This window comes from Eurosta solidaginis, chromosome 5 (genome assembly GCF_040869045.1).
Source record: "Eurosta solidaginis isolate ZX-2024a chromosome 5, ASM4086904v1, whole genome shotgun sequence".
Taxonomy (NCBI): Eukaryota; Metazoa; Arthropoda; class Insecta; order Diptera; family Tephritidae; genus Eurosta; species Eurosta solidaginis.
This window is the reverse complement of record NC_090323.1, coordinates 270,314,462-270,339,195: the sequence shown is the minus strand read 5'-3', so window position 1 is coordinate 270,339,195 and position 24,734 is coordinate 270,314,462. Positions and strand designations below refer to the sequence as shown.

Sequence of the window (24,734 nt, the reverse complement as noted above, 5' to 3'; positions counted from 1 at the left end):
TATTACCACTCTTGAATATCGGGGTAATAGACGTTACTTTCCAGGCGTTTATGAAATCTCCATTTCTGAGAGATTTATTAAAAATTAATAAGATTGGATACGCAACTGCTCCAATATTTTTAAACAAAAAAGAATAGAACCCATCTACATCCATTTGCACTGACGACTTCATCGCCGAAATGCCACAAATGACATCTTCAAAAGTCAGGGACAATTGACCAAAATTAATAGTATCATTTTCCGTATCTAAATCCTCGGTGAGAATCGTCTCAGTCTCAAAATTCGCAACGAAAAAATCAGAAAAGAGGTTGACAGCTTCACCGAGGGAATGAGCAGAGTTTCCATTATAAGAAACTTGAGATGGGATACTTGCACACGACTTTTTAGCCTTAACGTAACGCCAAAAAGATTTAGGGTTTAACTTAATATCACTTTCAAATTTAGCAACATACTCTTTATGAAGTTTCTTACTCAAAGATTTAAACTTACTTGAGTATAATAAATATTTATCCTTATGAAGACGCATTTTAGATAATTTATACCTTTTAAAATATTTATTCCTTAAACTTTTAAGTCTTTTCAACTTTCTTGTATACTAAGGTATTTTGTAACATTTCCTTTTCACTCGAGGAATTAAAGTGGAGCGAATTTCATTGACTTTAACTTTGAAAAGATTAAAGCATTTATTTACACTTTTCCCAGAAAATATAGTATCCCAACCATGCAAATTGATTCTATCGCTAATGGCATTAAAGTTGCAATTTTTGAAACAGTAATTATCCGGTAGCAAATCTAAGTCGACATTTCTAAATTCGTAAAACTCCAGTTGCAGGACAAGAGGAACATGACGCAAGCCGGGGCATGACAGAGGGTCGAGACATTCTTCCAAAGAAAAACTCATCTCTTCACTTAAAAAAATTTGATCTAATGTTTTAAACAGTTTACTTAAAATTGCATTAATTTGGGTAAGATTAACGCTTAATAAGTTGTCAACAACATACGTTTCGGAAAAGCCAGTTACATTGTTGGGGTACAAAGTTAAACTCTCGCCCACTGGCGCCCAGCTCACATCTCCTATATTGAAATCACCTAAAATACAAAAATTACACTCTGATTTCTTAGAAACTAAGTCTATAAGATTATCAGGATGTGCTTTATACAAACTGTCTATACTACCAGGCGGAATGTAAGATACACATATAATGAGTGTCGACGACCCATTGACACATACACACAGTTGATCCAACCGCGTGTCCTCATTCTGCAGCGAAATAGATGATGAGTGATATTTACGCCGAACAGCAATTAAAGTACCACTTCCTCGGGACAGGCCAGTTTTTAACGTATCTCGATCTTTTCTATATACGTTGTACATTTCGGGATCAAAATATTCGTTGTCATAGAAATTTTCATTTAGCCAGGTTTCCACGAAAACGTAAACATCATAACCCCAAAGTGAACTAAATTCATATACTGCTTTAGACTTGGTTCTAAGCCCAGAAGCATTTTAATAATATATACTAAACGGCAAAGCGTTCGGTTTGATATTCAGGGATGTTGCTACACCACTTGTTGAGTTGCACCGCCCCTTGGAAAAAAAACGGAACGGCCGTAGAATTACATTAACAGGCCAGATGTTCGCATCAATAACTTTATAGTAATAAGATTCCGATACGCCTAGTTTAAAACTAATTCGCCTTAGTTCGGACAGATTGGTACCACTTTTTACGATTACTTAGTTAGCACCTGATATTTACATGTCGTATTAAATGAGTGTTCTCTTACGATACGAGTAATAGATTATGGATGAGACAATTTTGCGTGCCTGTTCCCGGTTAGGAGTTTGATTTCGATGTATTGTTGGCCAATATGGTCGTATTAAATCGCTCCCGTCGGGCGAGTACCTTAATGGTGCTTGTTATCGCAACGTACCGGACAACAAAAAACCAATTCGTTAGCCGAATAGACGTAGGACAGTTGATTTACGGCTCACACAATCATACTTCTTGCCACTACAGCACCAACGATGTATTGTTTCGGAGCAATGCAGTACGTAGTGTAAACAATCTAAGACCTTAAATATTTTAGAAATGGATGGGCAAATTTTTATTGCAAGTAGCTATCTTTGTAGAGCTGAACATAAGTATGGTTTTAAAGAAAATGTCAGCCCAATACATTTAGTAATTTCTGAGATAACATGTTCCTAAAATTTAAGATTTGGTTTTAAAGTATTTATAAGTTCATTTTATTTTGTTGATTTTTCGAAAGGGTGGAAAGAACGAAAAATTACACTGAGGATGGCACAGAGCCGAAATCTGTTTGTCTACAAAACCAAATTCGATAAGGGATGACGGGAAATCGTTATTAATATTTATTTTTTGATGCCTTTTGTCGAAGTGAAATTACGTTTTTTTGCGAAATATGTTGTTGGCAAGCAAAAGCCCACACATTGTTTTAAATACCTAAAGGCCGAATTAATGGTGACTTATAACCATAAAGCCATAACCAGATAAAACAGCTGATCGAACCTGCCTTATAGAAATCAATGTAATCAAGTGAGCGTTATGGTATCGCACCATTAATCGATTACATTGATTTCCATAAGGTAGGTTCGATCAGCTGTTTTATCTGGTTATGGCTTTATGGTTATAAGTCACCATTAATTCGCCTTTAAAACAAAAAATGCATGTTTACCATTAGAAATTTTGAGAAATAAGCAAAAAATATGTTTCCAAGGCCACCCCTGGTACGTTATGTACATATGGGGAAATTTTATTTATTCACTTACAAAATTCCATCCGCTTTTTGGGGTATATAAAGACTTTCACAGAACACAAATATGGATCGGGCACGACGCGTCGTTAGCATTGTGCATAAGACAAGCGTGTTGTCTAAAACACGGTCACCATGCAACTGTCAAACTATTTCCACAAATTATAGTGCACATATGTCATTTAACCGATCCACCATTTCAGAGCTATTGCAATTTAAAAAATTTATTTCGATCACGGATCGTATAACGTATTAAGCATTCTGCATAAGTTTAAAATTTTACTAATGAATTTTAATTTTTTTACTTTCGTCGCTTGCGGTAAGAACAAATTAAATTCATTATACACTTGTGCTTTGTGTTCCTGCAATTTGAAGCTCATTAACATGAATAAACAATTTTTTCACCTACGAGATAGATTTAACGTCGTGACATATGTAGGTACATACGAATTTATATAAATCATTATGTCTCAGAAGCAATCACACCTAACTTGTTTAATAATTCATACAGAAACACGCAAATTAATTTAAATTACTAAAAATCAATTAGAATCTCCTCAACTCTGTTGAAAAGTCACACAAAGTGGAGATGAAAGAAAAAAAAAAAATTACTCAATGAGTTCTTTTGGCAGCCAAAATGATTAGCCAGTGCGAGATGATGATTGCCGACGCATAAGAATAGACTGATGATGCCACTGTTTAGTTTGAACAATAAAAGCCGTATCTGTATATGTTTTATGTAAAACTATTGAGAATGATAAAGATTCTAGATTAATATTCACGAATTTACGTAAAAATTTCTTTAGACTTAGGCCGAAATGTAAAGTAAAGCACCTCCCGGCTTGTGACCACTTTGATAAAAAGGAAAATCACTGCCTTTGCTAAGATTTTGAATACTTGAAATCACATAAAAGTTCTCGAATATGCATCTAAAAACACTGCACATTTTTATAAAGCAAATTTTAATGATGGAAAGCAAAAGCTTCACCACACCTGCCGCAGTTCCTCTGCACAAATTAATAGTTATGGATGTTATATAAAAACTCGAATCTAGGTATCTACTTATACACACCGAAAGGTGGCATCTTACTGAGCAACTCGATCTCCAGCCCCCCCCCCCCCCCCCCGTTTTAGGGACTTGGAATATACCCGCGGCAGGTATGCCTGTCAGAAGAGGTGACTAAAAGAACAAATTGATTCAAGGGGTTGTGTAGCGCAACCCTCTCCTGTTCCATTAGCAGCCGAGGCTCTGGCCACCCCGAACTCTTGTTTGATCTAGGGGGTAGGTGGGCGGTATGGCCTAGAAGGTTTCATGTGGTTATACCAAATCGTTCCCCAGATGGTCGGGCTAGTACCTTTATGGTGCTTGTTATCGGAACGTACCGGATCGGCGTCCGGCAAAGAACCATCAACATCGATAACACTCCCCAAGGCCTTCGGGGAGTCTCCTTATCGCTACAACAACAACAACAACAACAAGAACATCTCCAGTCTTGGGTACTGGGTTGCGAAACAATACGCTTCATACCATACCTGCATTCAATACAAATGCCTTAAGATCGGGTGTGTATTAGGCCGGATCGATTTGTGGGGAGGCAAAAAAATTGCCCATTGCTCTACGAAAATCATATTCTAGGGATCAAAATAAGAAACTTTGCCGAAGGAACCATACCTCTAAAACGAATCCTGATGTCCCCCAATTTGGGTCGAACTTTTGGGTAGGGGCAAATTTTGAAAAATCCCACTTTGACCCATTTAGAGTGCTCCAATCGAGTCCAAATGTACGATCGACCCCCACTAACTTTGGAGGCCCGACCCACCGATGCCAGTGGCACACGCCCTAAAACCCCCTGGGGGTTCACCATACAAACTTTTGAAAAAATCGCCGGTTTTGCACTTTACATGAAAAAATCAGCTAAATGGCTATGTGGTAATAAGGCCAATTGACCTTATGGCCGTTGACCTTATGTCACCACACCATCACATTAATGCATTGTCATCGGTCTTTGATACGTATGCAAAGTTTCAAATTAATCAGACTTCTAGAAACCGGTGAAAATTAAGCTCAAGTTACATACAGGCCAAGCTAATAAAAGCGTGCTAAAAATGAATTTAACTTAGTAATAGAAAAGCTTGGCCTGTATGTAATGGAATATTTGAGCTTAATTTTCGCCGGTTTCTAGAAGTCTGATTAATTTGAAACTTTGCATACGTATCAAGGACCGATGACAATGCATTAATGTGATGGTGTAGTGACATAAGGTCAACGGCCATAAGGTCAATTGGCCTTATCACCACTTTGAATGGCGATGAGTTTGATTGCAACTTTGCACACCTATCAAGGCTCGATGACAAGGCATTAATGTGATGGTGTGGTGACATAAGGTCAACGGCCATAAGGTCAATTGGCCTTATTACCACATAGCCATTTAGCTGATTTTTTCATGTAAAGTGCAAAACCGGCGATTTTTTGAAATGTTTGTATGGTGAACCTTCAGGTGGTTTCCAGGGGGTGTGCCACTGGCATCGGTGGATCGGGCCTCCAAAGTTAGTGGGGGTCGGTCATACATTTGGACTCGATTGGAGCACTCTAAATGGGTCAAAGTGGGATTTTTCAAAATTTGCCCCTACCCAAAATTTCGACCCAATATGGGGGACATCAGAATTCGTTTTAGAGATATGGTTCCTTCGGCAAAGTTTCTTATTTTGATCCCTAGAATATGATTTTCATAGAGCAATGAGCGAGTTTTAAATCGACCCGCCCTAGTGTGTATAGATACCAATATATATATATTTTTTTTTATTGGAGAAATGCATTATTTGCTGTCATCCGTCACTGTTGGTGGATGTGAACTCGAGACTGTGAAGGATATCGTCTGTTTTGCAACCAGCATTAACAGCGAAAATAATGTCAGCTAACGAGTGCTTCTTTGGACTGAGTGGGCAATTGAAAAGTAAAGTCCTCTCTCTACGAACAAGAATCACGGTCTACAAGTCGCTCATCATACGTGTCCTGATGTATGGCCCGGAATCATGGACGGTGTCGAGGGAAGATGAGATGGCCCTAGGATGTTTGAGAGAAAAGTTCTTCTGAAGATATATGGTCCTGACCGTGATGGCGATGGAGAGTATCGAAGGAGATGTTATGATGAGCTGTTAGACTTCCACTGAATTGGGAGAGGCAGGTGGAGGAAGACCTCGGTGCTCTTAATTGGCGTCAGTTATCGCGAAACAGGGATAACTGTCGTGACTTGTTACGAAGCGTCCATAATCGCTTAGGCGGTTAAGCGCCAATAAATGATGATGAAATTAAATTTTTATAATGACCGCGAAACCATTTTTTGCAAACTCTGACTACTAACCTAACCTAACCTGACTATTTATTTTCAAAAAAATTCAACTACCGCTAACACGAGGAAGATAGATAACCATCTATCAATTAACAAAAAATTAAGAAAAAACATTAAAACAAAAACCATAAAGCTCACACTTACCGTTTGCATTTGTGTATTGGGATGCGCCTTGTACCTTTAATTGACATTCCTGCCATTATTGGATGATTTTTGCAATATCTTTATTGCCGTTTGATGCCAGCCAGGAGGTATGACTTGTTGAAATTTGTTGTATTTAATTGTTTTTTTTTTCCTTTAAATACTTTAGCTATAAACGTAGCGACTTTTGAATAATAATCAACTTACATATGGACTCACATACATAAATTCATTCACACATACACACATTTTATGTCGAAAGCTTCCTACTGTTTGATTTATTGGCTAAGATCGTTATTTTGGGTAAAAATACTCGTAGTGACGTTTTTATAGTCGTGCTGGGTAGAAAATTTCAAACCTAAATATTTTGTCTCGAAAACGCATAAAAATAGTCAATTACTTTAACAAATTCATTGAACACGTTTTTTGTTATACTTTGTGATTTAAGTGGAAAATATTGACATAGTAAAAAATAAAACGATTCGTGTTTTACGGAAGCACTTGCATAGCAAAGTCTGCACGTACTGTGAATAAACAGACCGATCAATTTTTTAAAATAAATTTAATTTAAAATTCCTTTAACGCATTCAACATTTGCATAAAGTCCGCAGTCGCATGAATATACCCAATAAACAATACAAAAATAGTATCAAAAGGTGTGAGAAAGTTTACTTTAGCCATATATGTATAGACGCTTTGGTTGGGTTGCTTCGCTTTGACGCTTTGACTCCGCAATAGGATAAATAAATGCCTTGCCGATTTCTTCGCTTTGAAGCAACTAAAGCGCTTATGTTATTCCATACTTGGGTACGAGGTGCGTCACGCTTCGTTGATACCCCGTTGCGGTCCTCTTGTGGATTTGAGATTATAAAATTTATCAATTTGGGAAATAGAAAAATCGCCGTTAGTTGGAGAACGCTATAAACAGCTAGAAAACAAGATTTTCTAAGCGGGTTTGGCAGAGTATTTGGCGGAGTATTTCTGCTATATGATTCTCAGCGAAAATTCATCAGCCTTGCAGCTGCCGTTCTGTGTCGGCATAAAACAAGTACATAGGTCCCGTCCCGACAATTTGTAGGAAAAGTTAAAAAAGGAGCAATACGCCAATTGGAAGAGCAGATCGACCTTAATATACTTGGAAGTAAATTGCACCAAGTATTTATTTTTTATTTTAACTTTGGATATTCAAGAATAAAACTAGTACTTAAATGCTTCTGGAATTGAGCATAGACAAAAATGTTTAGTGGGCGTTCGCTTTAAGATACCAAGGTGCCAGGAATGCAAATTATAAAGGCACAACAAAGTATCATATTATTACAATTTCTTATATATCTGACTTTAATCGTATCTTTTAGCATTATCATACGCTCACCGCACGAGATGAGATTGAGGAAAGTCATGTTATAAATATATGTAAATATTTAGCAAGGTAGACTCTGGTGATCCCAAGATCCTTACCGAGGTAGAAGACCTTGAAGGCTTTAATCCTTCCAGCAATAGCCCAGTATATTGAGGTGCTAAAATTTGAAAAGAATCGGATCTAAGTGTGGCAAAGGACCATAACCAATAATAATACTTCCCAAAAACCTTCGGTGAGTGTCCTAATAGTTACAAAAAAAACAACACAAAGAACACAGAAAGCAATTTGTTTCTAAAATTAGAAACAATATAAAAGTGATTTTTGATCAAAATTTTGAAGATGAGAAGGCTATGGACACATTAAATCCTGCGATGTCGTTATGCATTGTCCATCAGCCACTTCAATAACCTCATTCGAAGTCGTGGGTTTTAAATAACTGCACTTGTTTTCGTTTAAAACTATAACCGCTAATGTCTCTTTGTTGTCATCCCATTTGCCATTTAGTAAAGAGCTTTAAGTTAAAGGTGCAAAAATAAATACAAAGAAGAATGTCGTATGAATAATTAATATTTATTTATTTACCTGCTTCCACGAACCTTGTTTGCATACGTCGTATATTACCATATACATACATACAATAGCATATATCGCAGTGTATATATACCCAGATATGTTAGAGCAAAGCTAACTAAATATCTGAAATTTCGAAGCTACGAGTATCTCCAGCCCTCCTAATCTAAAACCTATAGGTTCTCGGTATACCGAACTGTATACTTGATTTATTAATATCTCCACTAATCAAAAAGAAAAGGATTTGTTAAAATTTTAAATTGCATTGGCGCATATGGGAGAGACCGTCAATTTTTCGCTTTTTATGAACATTGCAATTGTTTGAGTTGATCACAGTTTTGATCTAAGTGTGCGATATAGTCACGGTTGTTGGGGCTTTACTTGACTATAAAAGTAAGAAAAGAAAAACCGTGTTCCAAAGTGAATTCCCTATCAATTTGTATATCAGTTGTTCTATATCTGTACATCGAGCATTTCATGGATGATCGTAAATTTTCGCCCGTTTTCAGTTTAAGAAAAAATAAAATAATTAAAAACAAGTAAGGAAGGTTAAGTTCGGGTGTAACCGAACATTACATACTCAGTTGAGAGCTATGGTGACAACATAAGGGAAAATAACCATGTAGGAAAGTTAACCGAGGGTAACCCTGGAATGTGTTTGTACGACATGGGTATCAAATGACAGGTATTAATGAGGGTTTTAAAAGGGAGTGGTGGTAGTGTATATGTGAAGGCGTTTTCCAGATATCGACCAAAATATGGACCAGGGTGACCCAGAATATCATCTGTTGGATACCGCTAATTTAATTATATATGTAATACCACGAACAGTATTCATGCCGAGATTTTAAGGGTTTTTATTTCGCCCTGCAGAACTTTTTCATTTTCTCTTACTTAATATGGTAGGTGTCAAACCCATTTTACAAAGTTTTTTTCTAAAGTTATATTTTGCGTCAATAAACCAATCCAATTACCATGTTTCATCCTTTTTTTGTATTTGGTATAGAATTATGCCATTTTCGAAATTTTCGATATTGAAAAAGTGGGCGTGGTCATAGTCGGATTTCGGCCATTTTTTATACCAATACAAAGTGAGTTCAGATAAGTACGTGAACTGAGTTTAGTAAAGATATATCGATTTTTGCTCAAGTTATCGTGTTAACGGCCGAGCGGAAGGACAGACGGTCGACTGTGTGTAAAAACTTGGCGTGGCTTCAACCGATTTCGCCCTTTTTCACAGAAATAAGTTATCGTCCTAGAATCAAAGCCCCTACCAAATTTCACAAGGATTGGTAAATTTTTGTTCGACTTATGGCATTAAAAGTATCCTAGACAAATTAAATGAAAAGGGCGGAGCCACGCCCATTTTGAAATTTTCTTTTATTTTTGTATTTTGTTGCACCATACCATTACTGGAGTTGAATGTTGACATAATTTACTTATATACTGTAAAGATATTAAATTTTTTTTTTAAATTTGACTTAAAAAAATTTATTTTTTTAAAGTGGGCGTGGTCGTTCTCCGATTTTGCTAATGTTTATTAAGCATACATATAGTAACAGGAGTAACGTTCCCACCAAATTTCATCATGATATCTTCAACGACTGCCAAATTACAGCTTGCAAAAGTTTTATATTACCATCTTTTAAAAGTGGGCGGTGCTACGCCCATTGTTCAAAATTTTACTCATTTTTTATTCTGCGCCATAAGTTAAACTCACCTACCAAGCTTCATCGCTTTATCCGTCTTTGGCAATGAATTATCGCATTTTTTCGTTTTTTCGAAATTTTCGGTATCGAAAAAGTGGGCGTGGTTATAGTCCGATATTGTTAATTTTAAATAGCGATCTGAGATGAGTGCTCAGGAACCTACATACCAAATTTCATCAAGATACCTCAAAATTTACTCAAGTTATCGTGTTAACGGACGGACGGACATGGCTCAATCAAATTTTTTTCGATCCTGATGATTTTGATATATGGAAGTCTATATCTATCTCGATTCCTTTATACCTGTACAACCAACCGGTATCCAATCAAAGTTAATATACTCTGTGAGCTCTGCTCAACTGAGTATAAAAATGTTTAAGTTAAACGGTTTTATTGAAAACAATACTTACATGAAGCGGCCACCGTGGTGTGATGTAGCGTGCTCCGCCTACCACACCGTATGCCCTGGGTTCACACCCCGGACAAAGCAACATCAAAATTTTAGAAATAAGGTTTTCCAATTAGAAGAAAATTTTTCTAAGCGGGGTCGCCCCTCGGCAGTGTTTGGCAAGCGCTCCGGGTGTATTTCTGCCACGATAAGCTCTCAGTGAAAAGTCATCTGCCTTGCAGATGCCGTTCGGAGTCGGCATAAAACATGTAGGTCCCGTCCGGCCGATTAGTAGGGAAAATCAATAGGAGCACGACGCAAACTGGAAGAGAAGTTCGGCCTTAGATCTCTTCGGAGGTTATCGCGCCTTACATTTATTTTTTATTTTACTTACATGAAGTAATAAAAAATATAAATGTAAGGCGCGATAACCTCCGAAAAGATCTTAGGCTGACCCCGCTTAGAAAAAATTTCTTCTAATTGAAAAACCTTATTTGTAAAGTTTTGATGTTGCTTTGCCAGGGGCGTGAACCCAGGATCTTTAGTGTGATAGGCGGAGCACGCTACCATCCCGTGGTGTGACTTATATTGTAACAAATTGTCAGGAAGGATGAGTCACTAAATGAACTTAATATAATGAGAAATAATAGGTAATTAAATAAAGACTAAAAACTTGAAAATAAAACAATTAAAAAAATTATTTAAGTTAAACGATTTTATTGAAAACAATACTAACATGAAGTAATAATAATACTAAAAGCAAGAATATAATTAGGAAGGCCTCATCAATCTAGGGGGTTGATCGAACAATTAAATAAAAGCGTTGGGCACGTGAAATTTCTAAAAATGTGAGGCGTAGCATAACATAAGATTCAGTTGGTCTTACTTATGACTATCAATAGAAATTTGACGCGTCCAACGCTTAACGCAACTTAATTGTCTGATCAACGTCCTACATTGATGAGGGGTGTGACGACTAGTATCTGGGACCTACCTAATTATTTTCTTGCTTTTAATATTATTATTAGGTTAGGTTAGGTTGGGTGTAAGCTTCCCTGATAGAGGAAGCTCACTTGGACAACATGACGGTCAGTTGTGATACCACATATAATAAACTAAACTAACGGTGACGTAGATATAACTACTTAGAAAATCGTTGGGTAGCAACGATAAAGTTCCGAATGATCCCGATCTCAACCTTGGATAGCTCCTCGGGAGATCCAAGTGAGTCACGACCGAAATACTTTCGCCTAGTTCTGGCAAAAGCTGGGCAGTCAAGCATAAAGTGATTTGGTGACCTCATCATCCTCCATACAGCTGCAGCAGGATGGAGTTTCCAATATATTGAGACGTACCGCATGGATACCCATGGGACTGTGCCCTGTCAAAACCCCAATGACCATTGATAGGTGAGCCTTAGTGAACCCAATTATTTCAGCAGACCCCCTGCCATCCACTTTCTGGAGCTATGGCGGAGCAATCCACAGGTGGCCAGCGGGATCCCGAAATCCCTACAGCCATCTTCATCCGATTCAATTGCACCGATGCGGGCTAAGAGATCCGCTTGACAGTTACCCGGAATATCACTATGGCCCGGGACCCAGATAATCTTAATTGTAAAATAATTCGATGCAATCGCAAGTGAGGTCAGGCACTCCCAGACCACCCTCGATGGCACTGTAGTTGAGCTCAAGGCCTTTATAGCCGCTTGGCTATCAGAGTAGATGTTAAATTCCCTAACCGTAGTAGCGCTGGATAGCATTTCATCCACCGCATCTTTAATCGCAGCAACTTCCGCTTGGAATACACTGCAATGATCAGCCAACTTAAACTTGCGGCTTCTCCACTCCTCCCTCGGGGGAATCACTGGGGTGAAGGTTGTATATGGAGCGGCCACCGGCATGCAATAGTCCGTCCTGTCCGGGATAAAGTCGAAACTAGTAAGAAGGCTAGAGTGTCCGAAATCAGAAAGCATATAACCCATATCACGAAGCCTGACCAACGACCGGGCCGCGGCTGCCTTTCCCGCAATATCTACTGGATGTATATTCAGCATGACATTCAGTGCCAAGGTAGGTGTTGTTCTCATAGCGCCACTGATACCGATAAGCGCCGTCCGTTGCACTGACACTAGCATTTTGGAGGTGCTCGCCGTGTCAAGTGCTTTCCACCATACCAGCACCCCATATAGCAGAATCGGTTTGACCACCATCTCATAAAGCCAGTGTACTACTCCTGGCGAGAGCCCCCATCTCTTTCCGATAGCCCCCCTGCAGCAGTACAAGGCAACCGCGGCCTTCCTGGCCCTATCTTCCACATTGGGCCTCCAGGACAGCTCCTTGTCCAGAACAATTCCCAAATATTTAACCCTGTCAGTAAGTACCAACGGTACCCCTCCAATCGAAGGAGTTCTGAAGTCGGGTATCTTATATCTCCTTGTAAAAAGAACCAATTCTGTTTTTCCCGGGTTGACCGCCAATCCACATGATTCAGCCCACCTAGCCACAGTATCCAGGTATCCCTGCAGAACATCGCGCAGGGTGCCCAGAAATTTGCCCCTGACTAGGATAGCGAGGTCATCTGCATAGGCAACCACCCGATAACCATTGGCTTCCAGCTCCACAAGAAGCTCGTTGACTACCACAACCCAGAGCAGAGGAGATAGGACACCCCCCTGTGGCGTGCCCCTGCACACCTTCCTCCTTATTATGGCTCCTCCTCACTCCGCTGCGACAATTATAGAAGTTTGCTAATAAATTCAACAAGAGCCGCTTCGACTCCTAAACCCACCAGAGCTCTTTCGATTGCCACCGGTAAGAAGTATTATTATTACTTCATGTAAGTATTGTTTTCAATAAAACCTTTTAACTTAAACAATTTTTTTTAATTATTTTATTTTCAAGTTTTTAGTCTTTATTTAATTACCTATTATTTCTCATTATATTAAGTTCATTTAGTGACTCATTATTACAAGGACTCTTTCCTGACAATTTGATACAATCTAAGTCCTCAATACATAATCTTTCAAAAGACTTTACTCGACTCTGCGCCACGTATGCTTATCCCTCCTCGAACTCCAAAATATTTCGATGCCACTTCTACCGGACTGTATGTAATATTTGTTCCAAATATGTGCCAAATCGGATATCATAGGTCGCTTTCTATTCATGTATGTATTATGTGTTCCAAATATGAACCAAATCGGACCACAAATGCGGTTTTTTGAAATATTTCGATCCACGCGCCACCTATCGGAGTTTTTTTCTTATTAATGCATTGTCATTGGGTTCTGAACTATATTCCAACTTTCAAGCATGTACCTTATCGGGAAGTTACTTAAATCTCAAATACAAAATTCGTCCCGGCCAGCCAGCCTGTCAAGTCAAGCTAAATAAAACCGTTTAAAAAAAGAAAAAACAAATTACAAATGAAACAAGCACCAATCCCAGCTGTCTTAGCAGCCCTGTTTTCGATTCCTAAATATAAAATAGCCGAATTCACAAATTCCCCTCTTGGCATAAGTGCCTTAAAGTGTATACTCGAAAAAGGTGTCTTCTGTTGTAGGTTGTGCCGATGTTATGTAAACTTAGTCCTGGGTCAAAAACACCAGTGTCAAAGTTAAAGCTAGGTGGCGCTTGATGGTATAGACTACTGCGTAAGGCCGGGTGAAATTCTGTATACATAGATAAAGAAACGTCTCCAATAAAGATTCCAATATAAAGGATAACTCATTTTGATATCTCTATCAATTACCCAGTGCGATTCGCAAAATATATACATTTTCGCTATGAAACGTTTAAGGATACTTCCTCACTCAGAATGCTTGCCAAGCCACTTGCGACGGGTGGTTGGAACAATTTTTTCTACCATGACGCTCACCAGTATGATATCGCACAACTATGTAAATCAAAACAGGCATCAATTCCTAAAAATAAGTTTATACAGAAAACTCGAAAAATGTACTCCTTCTACCATATGCATTAAGAGAATTTTCGCCTTTGATAAGGCCTTCTATACAAGACTAATCAAGCTATTGGGTCGTGTGAATTAGTAATAAGCAAAAGCTTTTTCGTCTAGATTTCAAAGACAAATTTACATGTAAGAGAAAAACTTTAAAAAAATTTAAATTTAAATAGCTCCGTTGGTATTTAAATGCGCTAGTGCTTATACCTTCAACAGTCAAAATTTGTTGGTAAACCATTTGTTGCCAATTCTAGTCATTATTCGCTTAAATTTTTTTTCAAAAACCACATATCGACTGTTGAGGGAAATATCACTTTTTTTAGCTTTTTGTTACTTTTTGCTCCCAAAGCTTCGGTAATTTTGTTAATGTCAGTTGTGAAATGATTTATTAGAGAGTGCTTTTAAAATGATCCACGTTAGCGGAAACTATATTCTGAGATAGAACGTTCCTCATATTCCTTCGGGCCAAGCCACACATAATACGAACACATATATAGAAAACACATATTAAAAACAGAACTCATTAAATTTAAAAAGCCAACCAACACGTGTACGATGTCCTTATCTTCTAAATTCACATTAAAAAAAATTATATTTATTCTAAAGATTGTGCTATCTAAATGCTTTATTCGTCAATTGAAAAAAACTAAGCACTTAACCAAATGTATAAACAAAAGTCTTAAAGCTTAAAGTGTTTTTAAAGATTTTTCTGGCTATCAAAGCTACAAGTCGAATAAGTATATATACATATATTTATATATTTACATATGTATGTGCGAAATTCCAAAACTGTTCAATGGGGCTCAACGAATGTTTATTTGAAATAAAACAACAATAATAATAATAAAATTCTACAGATTTTTGTGGGTGTACACCGGTGTGTAGAATATTAGCAGCATAAATTATAAGTACATTACATCAGTTACTGTTTGAGGAAAAATATACAATTACATGTAAAAAATTAGTTTCAATAGCATATAAAGTACATACTTAACACTTTTGCACACACTTGCGCTAAAAAAATAGCAACTTAAATTATTTACTATTTTTGTTATTATACCGGCCTATTGATTTGTAGGACCGGTGGTTCGAATCAAGCTCAAGGGCTAACAATAATTATTTTACCACTTTATTGCTTAAATGAAATTTTTTTTAAATTAGAATAGAAGAAAGAAAAAAACTCGTTTTATAGATCCATTTCGGGAACTGCTAAATTCCTTTATCGGCGACGTTTAGGCGCTGCTGCTATAACCATTCAGCTGTCACAGCGGTTGTCTGTTTGTCTTCATTATTTCTATTTCTATCCTGTTTCTTGCCAATTGATTTACACAGCGGCGCGACATCTGTTGCAGAAACGATGTGAAAATTGGACTTGGTTCATGGCATAGTGTCTACTGATTTGGAAGATGGCGAGTTCGAATCAAGCTCAAAAAAAAAAATTTTTTTCATTTAAGAAAAAATGTATCATAGCAATAATAATGATAAAATAATTATTGTTAGTCCTTCAGCTTGATTCGAACCCGCGATCTTAAAATATTTACTCTTATCAGCATTTTTCTTGTTTAACTGCTTCCGCTTAAAATACTTTAACGAAGTCTTCTAAAAATTTGTAAACCTATTTCAAAAATGTTTTCGGAAAAACTGAAAAATTCGATATGTTAGTAAATAACTAAGCGCAAGTTTCCAAATTGTTTTTTAGCATTTTAATATAATTTTTCATTTTGTACTTTAATTCATTTCAGTCTAAGAACGTACACTTTTACAACTTCTTAAAATTCGCATTGGTTATAATTCTACACAAAAATTTTTTTTTATATGGAAGGAAATGTAAAAGCTTTCTGCAAAACAAAAAAAAATGTCAAAAATACATAAATGATAATTTCGAGAGTTTTCAAACATATAATTTTTCGCATGCTCAAAAGTTATACTAAAATTCTCAATTCAAATTATAGAAATTTTTATGAACATATTTTAAAACTTGGAAAATTTTGTGGTTCTCTAGAAAACGTTTTTGCAATTGCCTTACACAACTGTCATTATAGATTTTATTTTAAAGCTTTTTTTAAAATTACCGTAAACATTTAAAGAAGAATAAAACTGAAAAATGTTGTTTATAATTTTTGTAACTGTTTTTTCACGCGCAGGTGTATGCTTCAATGTTAAGTATGAGCTTAATATGCTATTGAAACAAAATTGTTTACACTTAAATGTATAATTTTCCTCAAAATGTATGTTAAATCATCGCCAATCGAATTGATTTTTAATAAAAACAATTCACACAATTAAATTTATAAGTATTTAGATAAATGCAACAATTTTAACAAAAGATTACACATTCGATGCTTACGAAACCATTTTGAGCAAAATTAGAAAAATTCTGTATAAATAATCTAATGTTGAGTGATTTTTTTAATGCCTCCAAGACAACACGGAGGGGCACAATGTGTTACAAATTTAGAATGACGAGGCGATAGACAAGTCTGTGTGAATATTAATAGATAAATATTAAAATGTAATAAAATTCTACGATTTCCTATGGTTTTTAATAAAAATATAGAATTGCGTTTATTCGTATAAAATACTTAAATACAAACGAATGAAATAATAAAATTCAAAACGAACTTAAACATAATTACATAATAATTATTTAGAACAAAACGTCGTCATAGTAAATTTTTATAGCTTTTTACACATAAACGCACATAAGAATGTAGTCATAACAGTCAGTACGTAATAACCGCCTTAATTATTTCTTATTTGTGGTTCCACTAAATAAATCTTTAATTCTGCACTTTCCTTGTTTACAAATTGGCTAATCATTTTGATGCCCACTTATTTAGAAATTAAAGAAATTTATTGAATGAATTATGCATTGCAGGCAAATTAATCACAAATTGGGAGCAAATCAAGTGTCGTTTTGCGATAATAATTAATGATAATAAATATGAGGTATGGGTTAGTATTTAATTTTGACAATATTTGGGCCCAACTTTTTCGTTAAGTAATAATTTTATGTTCAACCCACGGGGAAAATTTTTCTTTTTCACAACTTTTCGATGGTGGAATATTTTTTAGTTTTAAATTTTATTTGGTTCGCATAAATAAATTTAAAAAAAATGTGTTGGTTTTTTTTAAGAAATTCGTATTGTCATTATTAAACCGTTTTATTTGGCTTGACTTGACAGGCACGGCAGTTGTGAACGAATTTTGTAATTAAAATTTAAGTAACTTCCCGATAAACTACAAGCTTGAAATTTGTAATATAGTTCAGAACCCGATGACAATGCAATAATAAGAAAAAAACTCCACTAGGTGGAACAAGCACTACATACAGTCCGGTAGAAGTGACATCAAAATATTTTGCAGTTCGAGAAGGGACAGGCATACGTGGCGCAGAGTCGAGTAGTCTTTGGAAGGATTATGTATTGAGGACTAAATTGTAATAAATTGTCAGGAAAGAGTCCTTGTAATAATGAGTCACTAAATGAACTAAATAGAATGAGAAATAATAGACAATTAAATAAAGACTAAAAACTTGAAAAAAAAACAAAAATAATTAAAAAAAAATGTTTTTAAGTTAAACGGTTTTATTGAAAACAATACTTACATGAAGTAATAATAATACTAAAATCTAGAAAATAATTAGGTACGTCCTAGGTACTAGTCATCGCACTCCTCATCAATCTAGGACGTTGATCAGACAATTAAGTTGCGTTAAGCATTGGACTTGTCAAATTTCTATTGATAGTCATGAGTAAGACCAACTGAACTTTAATCAAGTTATCCTATGCCTCACATTTCTAGAAATCTCACGCGCCCAACGCTTTTATTTAATTGTCTGATAAACACCCTAGATTGATGAGGAGTGTGATGACTAGTACCTAGGACGTACCTAATTATTTTCTAGCTTTTAGCATTATTATTACTTCATGTAAGTATTGTTTTCACTAAAACCGTTTAACTAAAATTTTTTTTAAATTACTTTATTTAAAGTTATAACACTTTTATTTTTCGGCATAAAAACTGTTCTTCATATATAGCTTGTGAAGGCGTCGGCCGATTTTGCTCATTTATGGCATACTTGCTAGTAATCCCGTTTTCTTTCTCGACTAATTTTTAAATGTTACCTTTTCCATTTTTTTTAATGTAATTTCATAATGACTATGTTGATGTCTAAGTAAAGCTCGTACAACTTATCATTAAATCTTCTGCGGTACTCGTCGTAACCAACGCGGAGAAGTCCGTAAATCTTTCGAAGAAATTTTCTCCCGAAAACTTTCAGAGCCGCCTCCTCTGATGTTGTCATGGTTCCCTGCTTCTGTACCTCAAGCGATCTGTAGAGCACGATTTTCGTTTGCCGAGAGAGGACTTTACTTCTCCATTGCCTGGTCCAAAGTCTAGTCTAGATCTCAGAGCAGATGTTTTTGTTTGTGTTAAATGTGGTTTTCAAATAAACGAAGTCTTTTACTATTTCGAAATAATGGCTGCCAACAGTATCGTGACTTTCAAGGCGCAAATTCTTTGCTTGATGACAACACATACTTCGTTTTGTCCTTATTCACCATCAAACCTATCTTTTTTGCTTCTTTTGTGTGGGGAAATTAGCGCAAACCTAAAAAGTTTAAAGATCAATACCTCAAATGAGAAAGGGATCATTTTTTAAATTTAACTAGATTTTGAAGGAAAATAGTTGCATTTTAAAACTTTATACGTTGCTGTAATGAAAAGAAGTTTTAGTTACGAAAAAAGTTTATGAATGTGGCGAAATAAAGTATTTTAAGCTTTTCTCAGGTATAACTATCTCGAAACCCAGAACCATTTTAAAAATTCTGACACCGGACTCAGATACAACGTACCGAATACCTTTGGAAAAGTATATGCTCTATGCTGGGTTTAAAATTTGTCCGCCTGTGTTCTCCAACGTGATGATATAGATACACATGGCCATCCGGTGTACTATCGGTGAAACACAATTTTATTCTTTCCTCCCAAAATAAGCATAAAGAAATAAAAGTCAAAAATATTTAAAAGGGTAAAAAGTTTTATAAAATATTTGTCCCGAAATTTTACTATAACAACTGAAAAACGTACGACGTTCTAATATGTATTTAAATTCGCGTATTCCATATCAATTGGGGTAAAATTCAAAATGACTATAGCAAAGAAACTTGACGAAAGAATGCAAAACGATTTTGAGATTTACTATATCGGACTTGGCCTTTCAGTTGAAGTTAAAATCGATCCGCCCAAAGCCAATTGTTTTCAAATTGTTGACCATGTACACCAAACTTCTTTAAGTAATGATTACATAGCAACTCCACAGAAACATTTGTGGGCCACTCTAGTTTCACTTGAATCCACTACTGTACAACAAAAGCTCGTAACTATTAGAATATGCTAATAGTTTTCTGGCGGTACTTGTGTTTTGTTTAACTTTGCTAATAAAGCGATTTATGCGCTTGCCAATAAGCCATTAACGCACAACTTGTCACTAATTAATGATAAGATAATGGACATTTTATTGCCTTATATGTTCGTATCAAAAAATTTTAACAGTCTAAGTCTCGTAATATTTAACAATCACGTCAGGGAAAATGTCGTTAATCAAACGAAAAAAAAACCTCAAAGGCTCAGAATTAACGCCCAACATAAAAACTACTAATCGAACTTCAATACCCTTTACATCTAGGGCCTCTATTAGTTTCAAATAAGCTTGTGGATTTCACGGGCCGACAAATTTTAGATCCAGAAATGTCACTATACTTTTCTGAAAGCCTTAAAAATGCTGAATATGAATCCGGAGAAAGATTTTTGAAATTAGTTCTGCGTTTCGAGATATTTTAACTTGAAAGTGCGAAAAACACGTCTCTCGGCTATATTTACGACTCCTTTTTGTCACAAACACTTCCTTTTATAACTAAATAACATATGTGACCTGGAATCATGAAACGACCCTTTGTGCGAAAACAAGTTTTCGAGAAAAACGCGTTTAAAGTTTTTGCTTAGCTTGACTCCGTGTAGCGGATGGCCGTTGTAAACGAATTTTGTAATTAAAATTTAAGTAACTTCTCGATAAGCTACAAGCTTCAAACTTGGAATATAGTTCAGAACCCGATGACAATGCAATAATAATAAAAAAACTTCGATAGGTGGCGCATTGATCGAAATATTTAAAAAAATCGTATCTGTGGTCTGATTTGGCTTCAAATGCGATTTGTGAAAAAACTAAGAGAAATAGAACTGCGGTTTGTTCCATTGGAAAGAACCATATTATGTTATTTGAAAGCCCCCTTTGAAACCTGAGATTGTCTCCTTAAAATAGTATTAGTTTTGCAAACTTGGAGTCTACTTTCAGGCACCGTTAGTCACATAGTATGTTTCAGCGAAATTGCTTGTTTGAAATAAAATTATATTAAACTAATAAAACAAATAATTTATATTTAAAGGAATTATTTTAACTACTCCAGCTGCTGCGCAACTCCAAACTTAATATGGGAAAATCTGCCTGAAAGTGTGCAATATTTGTACTGCTTGTGTTTACAGCAATAAAGAACGTAGACTTTAAAACAATGTTTATTAACATATCGCAAGAACACATCGGGAAAAATTAAATACCTTTTGGAAGGTAAATGATTACGTTTTCAAGTTGGGTATGTACATATATTTGTATAAACCTTTGTTGTTGTAGCGAAATTACGTAGACAGCGAAGCCAAAATCTGTGTTTTTCGTACTTTTATGTAAGAATAATTCGAAAACCAGAACCAATTTAAAAAATCTGACTCTATATTCAGATTTAGAGAATCAACGACCTTTAGAATGACATTATCTCATTCCTGGTCTGGACCTTTTTAAAATTTTTTCGACCTGTGTTATCTTTGCTATAATTCCAACAGAATTTCTTACCTACCTGAAATATAAAGCGATACATAAAACCATCCTTCTACTTGTTCACTCCAATTCGGTTTCCTTAATTAAGAGATATTAATTAACATACCACTTTTGGGAATAAATTATAATTTTTGTTATCAAAATGTGTTAGAAAGGTAATGTTTGTATGTATATTTACATACACCTACAAAGTTATCAAATGTGTTTAGGTATAAAACGACAAATGAATTTATTCACCGTAATTTATTTATAAGTAAAGAAAGTAGGGTGCACCTAAAATGTATCAACATAGAAGTTTATATGAAATTGATCGAATATTTATTGGACATCAGAAATCTTCAATTTTATAAAAAACACTTATTTTGTATACAATCTTTCGCTTTTTGGATGAGTTTTATTAGACAACAAAAGTTCCAGATGAATGTGCTAGACATGATACAGTGAGTCCCAAGGTATTTTTGATTGGCTGGCAGCCAAATCGATTTGTTTGGGGTAAAAGTTGCAGTATGGTAACCTAGCAATTATTGCCACTGACGTCATAGATATTAGCTTTTATAGGGTCTATTTACGGTGCGTCTGACTAGCGACTCATGTCTGTGTGACAAATTCTAAAATATTTTCACTTACACATCGAAACTGACTATTTATTGACTCTGACTCACTGTAAGTATCCCTATTAGATTCATGAGATAGAGGCGGTGATATCGTTTCTCGGGAAAAATGACTTGTTATGAAACATTTGCTTACCTTAATCTCTAGTTTTTTAGCTATAAAAAAAGCTTTCATTAAACTTTAGTTTAACTCACAACTGTTAAAATGCTGGGAAGATAACATGGAATATCCTAGGAGAAAGACAAGGGCTGTATATTATATGCTATTGGTTCCTTTGTAAAATTTTCACAGATTTCTGAAGAAACTAGTTTTCACTGTATATTTTTCGTTTATCCGTTCACTTTTACACTCTAGCTAGTACGAGTTTTGTTTATTACGCTGTTCTTGGTTAAACCAGGTTGAAAATTTTATATAATAATTGTGCTTAATGACAAACTTTCCTGCTCTGAGTTGCTCTACTTTTTGTTTCATGAGTCGCCAAAAAATTTCACTAGAGCAATATCTGCAAAAAAGTTGGGTCTTTACATCTTTGCCTACAACCTCGCTGGCTGAGAGAACCATCCCTGCTATTTTCACACTGCTAAAAGTTTAAGCCTAAATGTGAAACTTTTTTGCACTACATATATGACCAAACCAAATTCGGTTTCAAATATAGATTATACCCGTCTTCTTGAAAACTAGTGCACAGAACTGGATTTGAATTTGAAACTAGAGAGATCTACACCTTCAGTTATAACAGGTAAGAAAGTCTAAGTTCGTAATGAAATCGAACATAACATACCCAACTGTGCACTTGAAACGATATTGGTGGTAGAATATCAGTCAAATGTAGTTCAATACCATAGAGTTATTGAAAGCTTTGTTAAGGTTAGACCTTTAAGAAAAGTGGACATGGTATTTTACCGATTTTGATTATCTTCTTTCAGTCTATATAATTTGGCGAGGATAGTTTCTCTGTCAAATTTCAATGTAATATCTTCAACGGCGGATTGATTTGCGGATTGTTAAACTTATAAAATTTCGTCTTCTAAATGTGGGTGGTGCCACGCCCATATTCCAATTTTTTTTTGGAATTTACATATGTGTCATAAAACCAATCCACCCTCCAAATTTCAATTTTTCTAAATTTCCGATATCGAAAAAGTAGGAGTGGTTATCGTTCGATTACGTCCATTTCGATACAGATGAGTTTTTTTCGATACTATGATTTTGATATATGGAACTCTATATCTACATATCTCGATTCCTTTATACCTGTACAACTAACCGTTATCCAATCAAAATTATATTACCCTGTTGTCAAGTATAGCTATGTATAAAAAATAAAAATCTAGTTCACGATGGCAAGGGTTCGAACCGACGTGATTCGGATATCAGTACTGTTCTCCTCATATGTGTAACAAAATACTTCGAAAAATAATCTATGACTTGCAGCACTTTTCCCAAATGATGCGTTTATAAGTTCCTATTTCTATTAGGCGAATTGTTCAATTATGTTTGAAATATAAATCCAATAAAATTATACCGTTGTCACACAGAAACTTAATCGAACCACAATTCTATTTAATGAAATAATTAAGTTTCCCTTTTCGTACAGGGCCTTTTACTTCATTAAGCGAACATCTGTCAGCAGCCCCAAAAAAATCTTTCGTTTTTACAAAAAATAGTTAAAAGGGAAAGCAGCCGTTTCCTCCTTAACTATAAATATAATCAAAATCAAATGTATTCGCAATTACCCATAGATGTTGCACCTAACCAAATATGTGCCTATTTTCGAAAAACCCATATTATATTTTGCAGCAAATGGAGCGAAAATTAAATTTAGAAGTGCTGATTTGGAGCTTTACGGCCGATGAATTTAAGACAAGAAAATTTTTTCCTCTTTTAAAAAATTTTTTAAATTGCATAATTGTTAACGATTTTCTTTCTTTTTTTAAATAAAAATCAGACTCCCTGAAAAAGATGCGACAGCATCGAAACGCGTTGGAGGGAACTGGAAGGAAAACAATTTTTTAAAAGAGGAAACAATTTTCTTGCCGTAAATTCATCGGCCGTAAAGCTCCAAATCAGCACATATAAAAATTGACATTTTGGCCCAATTTAAAAAAAAACATTATTAAATTTAGAATTTTTCATGTTTTTCTATTTTTCGTAAATTATTGAAAATAATTTATTTCTGATTGTCATTTGTTACATTGACAATAAAATTCGAAGCCAAAAGCAAAACCGACTGGAATATTCACTCTATTAGGCATTCAATAAAGCAATAATGAGATAATTAAGAATTTGTATTTTATATGGAAGATTGAGTTCAATTAGGGCTTTAATGTAGAAAACTTGACTAATTATATCACTAAGCCTCTATGTGAAATTGCCATTAGAAAACAGAGTAGTTAATTGAGAGATTTTGAATTTAGGTAAAAAAAATTGAAAAACTGCCTTAATTTTAACTTAGGCTCAAATTTCTAACCGTGTAAGAGTGGCATTATGACAGGTCCTCAACACTCCGATTCTACTTGCCCCTGATTTTCCTTGTGTATTGCATCCCAGTACACATAACCTACAAAACAATAGCAAATCATCGTTAGCATTACGTTGCTCATAGAATACGCCGAATATTTGCTGCCACCCAAATGTTCAAACAATTCGTATGAAGTCACCGTGTGCATACATACATACATTTTAAGCGACAAGCACAACCCCCAGGAGTATGTAAGTTTATGGTGACTTTCATCTTTGACGCAAAATATAAATAAGTATGTATTTATAATTTTATTAAATAATGGCTCACAGGAGTGGTAGTCAATCACACATACCCACATACCTATGGATATTTGCTCTTCCTCATAATTTAATAACATTTACTGAAATGTTGAAGATGTGACATTGATCCTGATATACATACATATGTATGGTTGTGTGAAAAATTGTGTGCAATGCACATTACACAGGTCAACAAAAAAAAAAAATTTTTTGTACA

General features: G+C 35.4%; 1 protein-coding gene across 13 annotated transcripts in view; it reads left to right on the top strand.

The window, feature by feature from the left end:
• mthl10 (methuselah-like 10) overlaps window positions 1-24,734 on the top strand; it is a 69,413-nt gene that overhangs the window by 22,454 nt on the left and 22,225 nt on the right. For 5 of the 13 annotated variants that reach the window (XM_067790501.1, XM_067790500.1, XM_067790498.1 and 2 more), the window contains exon 2: window positions 20,700-20,903. The exons of 7 other annotated variants lie outside the window; for them this stretch is intronic. In XM_067790501.1, coding sequence (XP_067646602.1) covers window positions 20,883-20,903 — 21 coding nt within the window. In that variant the 5' untranslated portion in view covers window positions 20,700-20,882. The remainder of the gene's footprint in view (window positions 1-20,699; window positions 20,904-24,734) is intronic. One more of the 13 variants, XM_067790502.1, reaches the window with a different exon arrangement.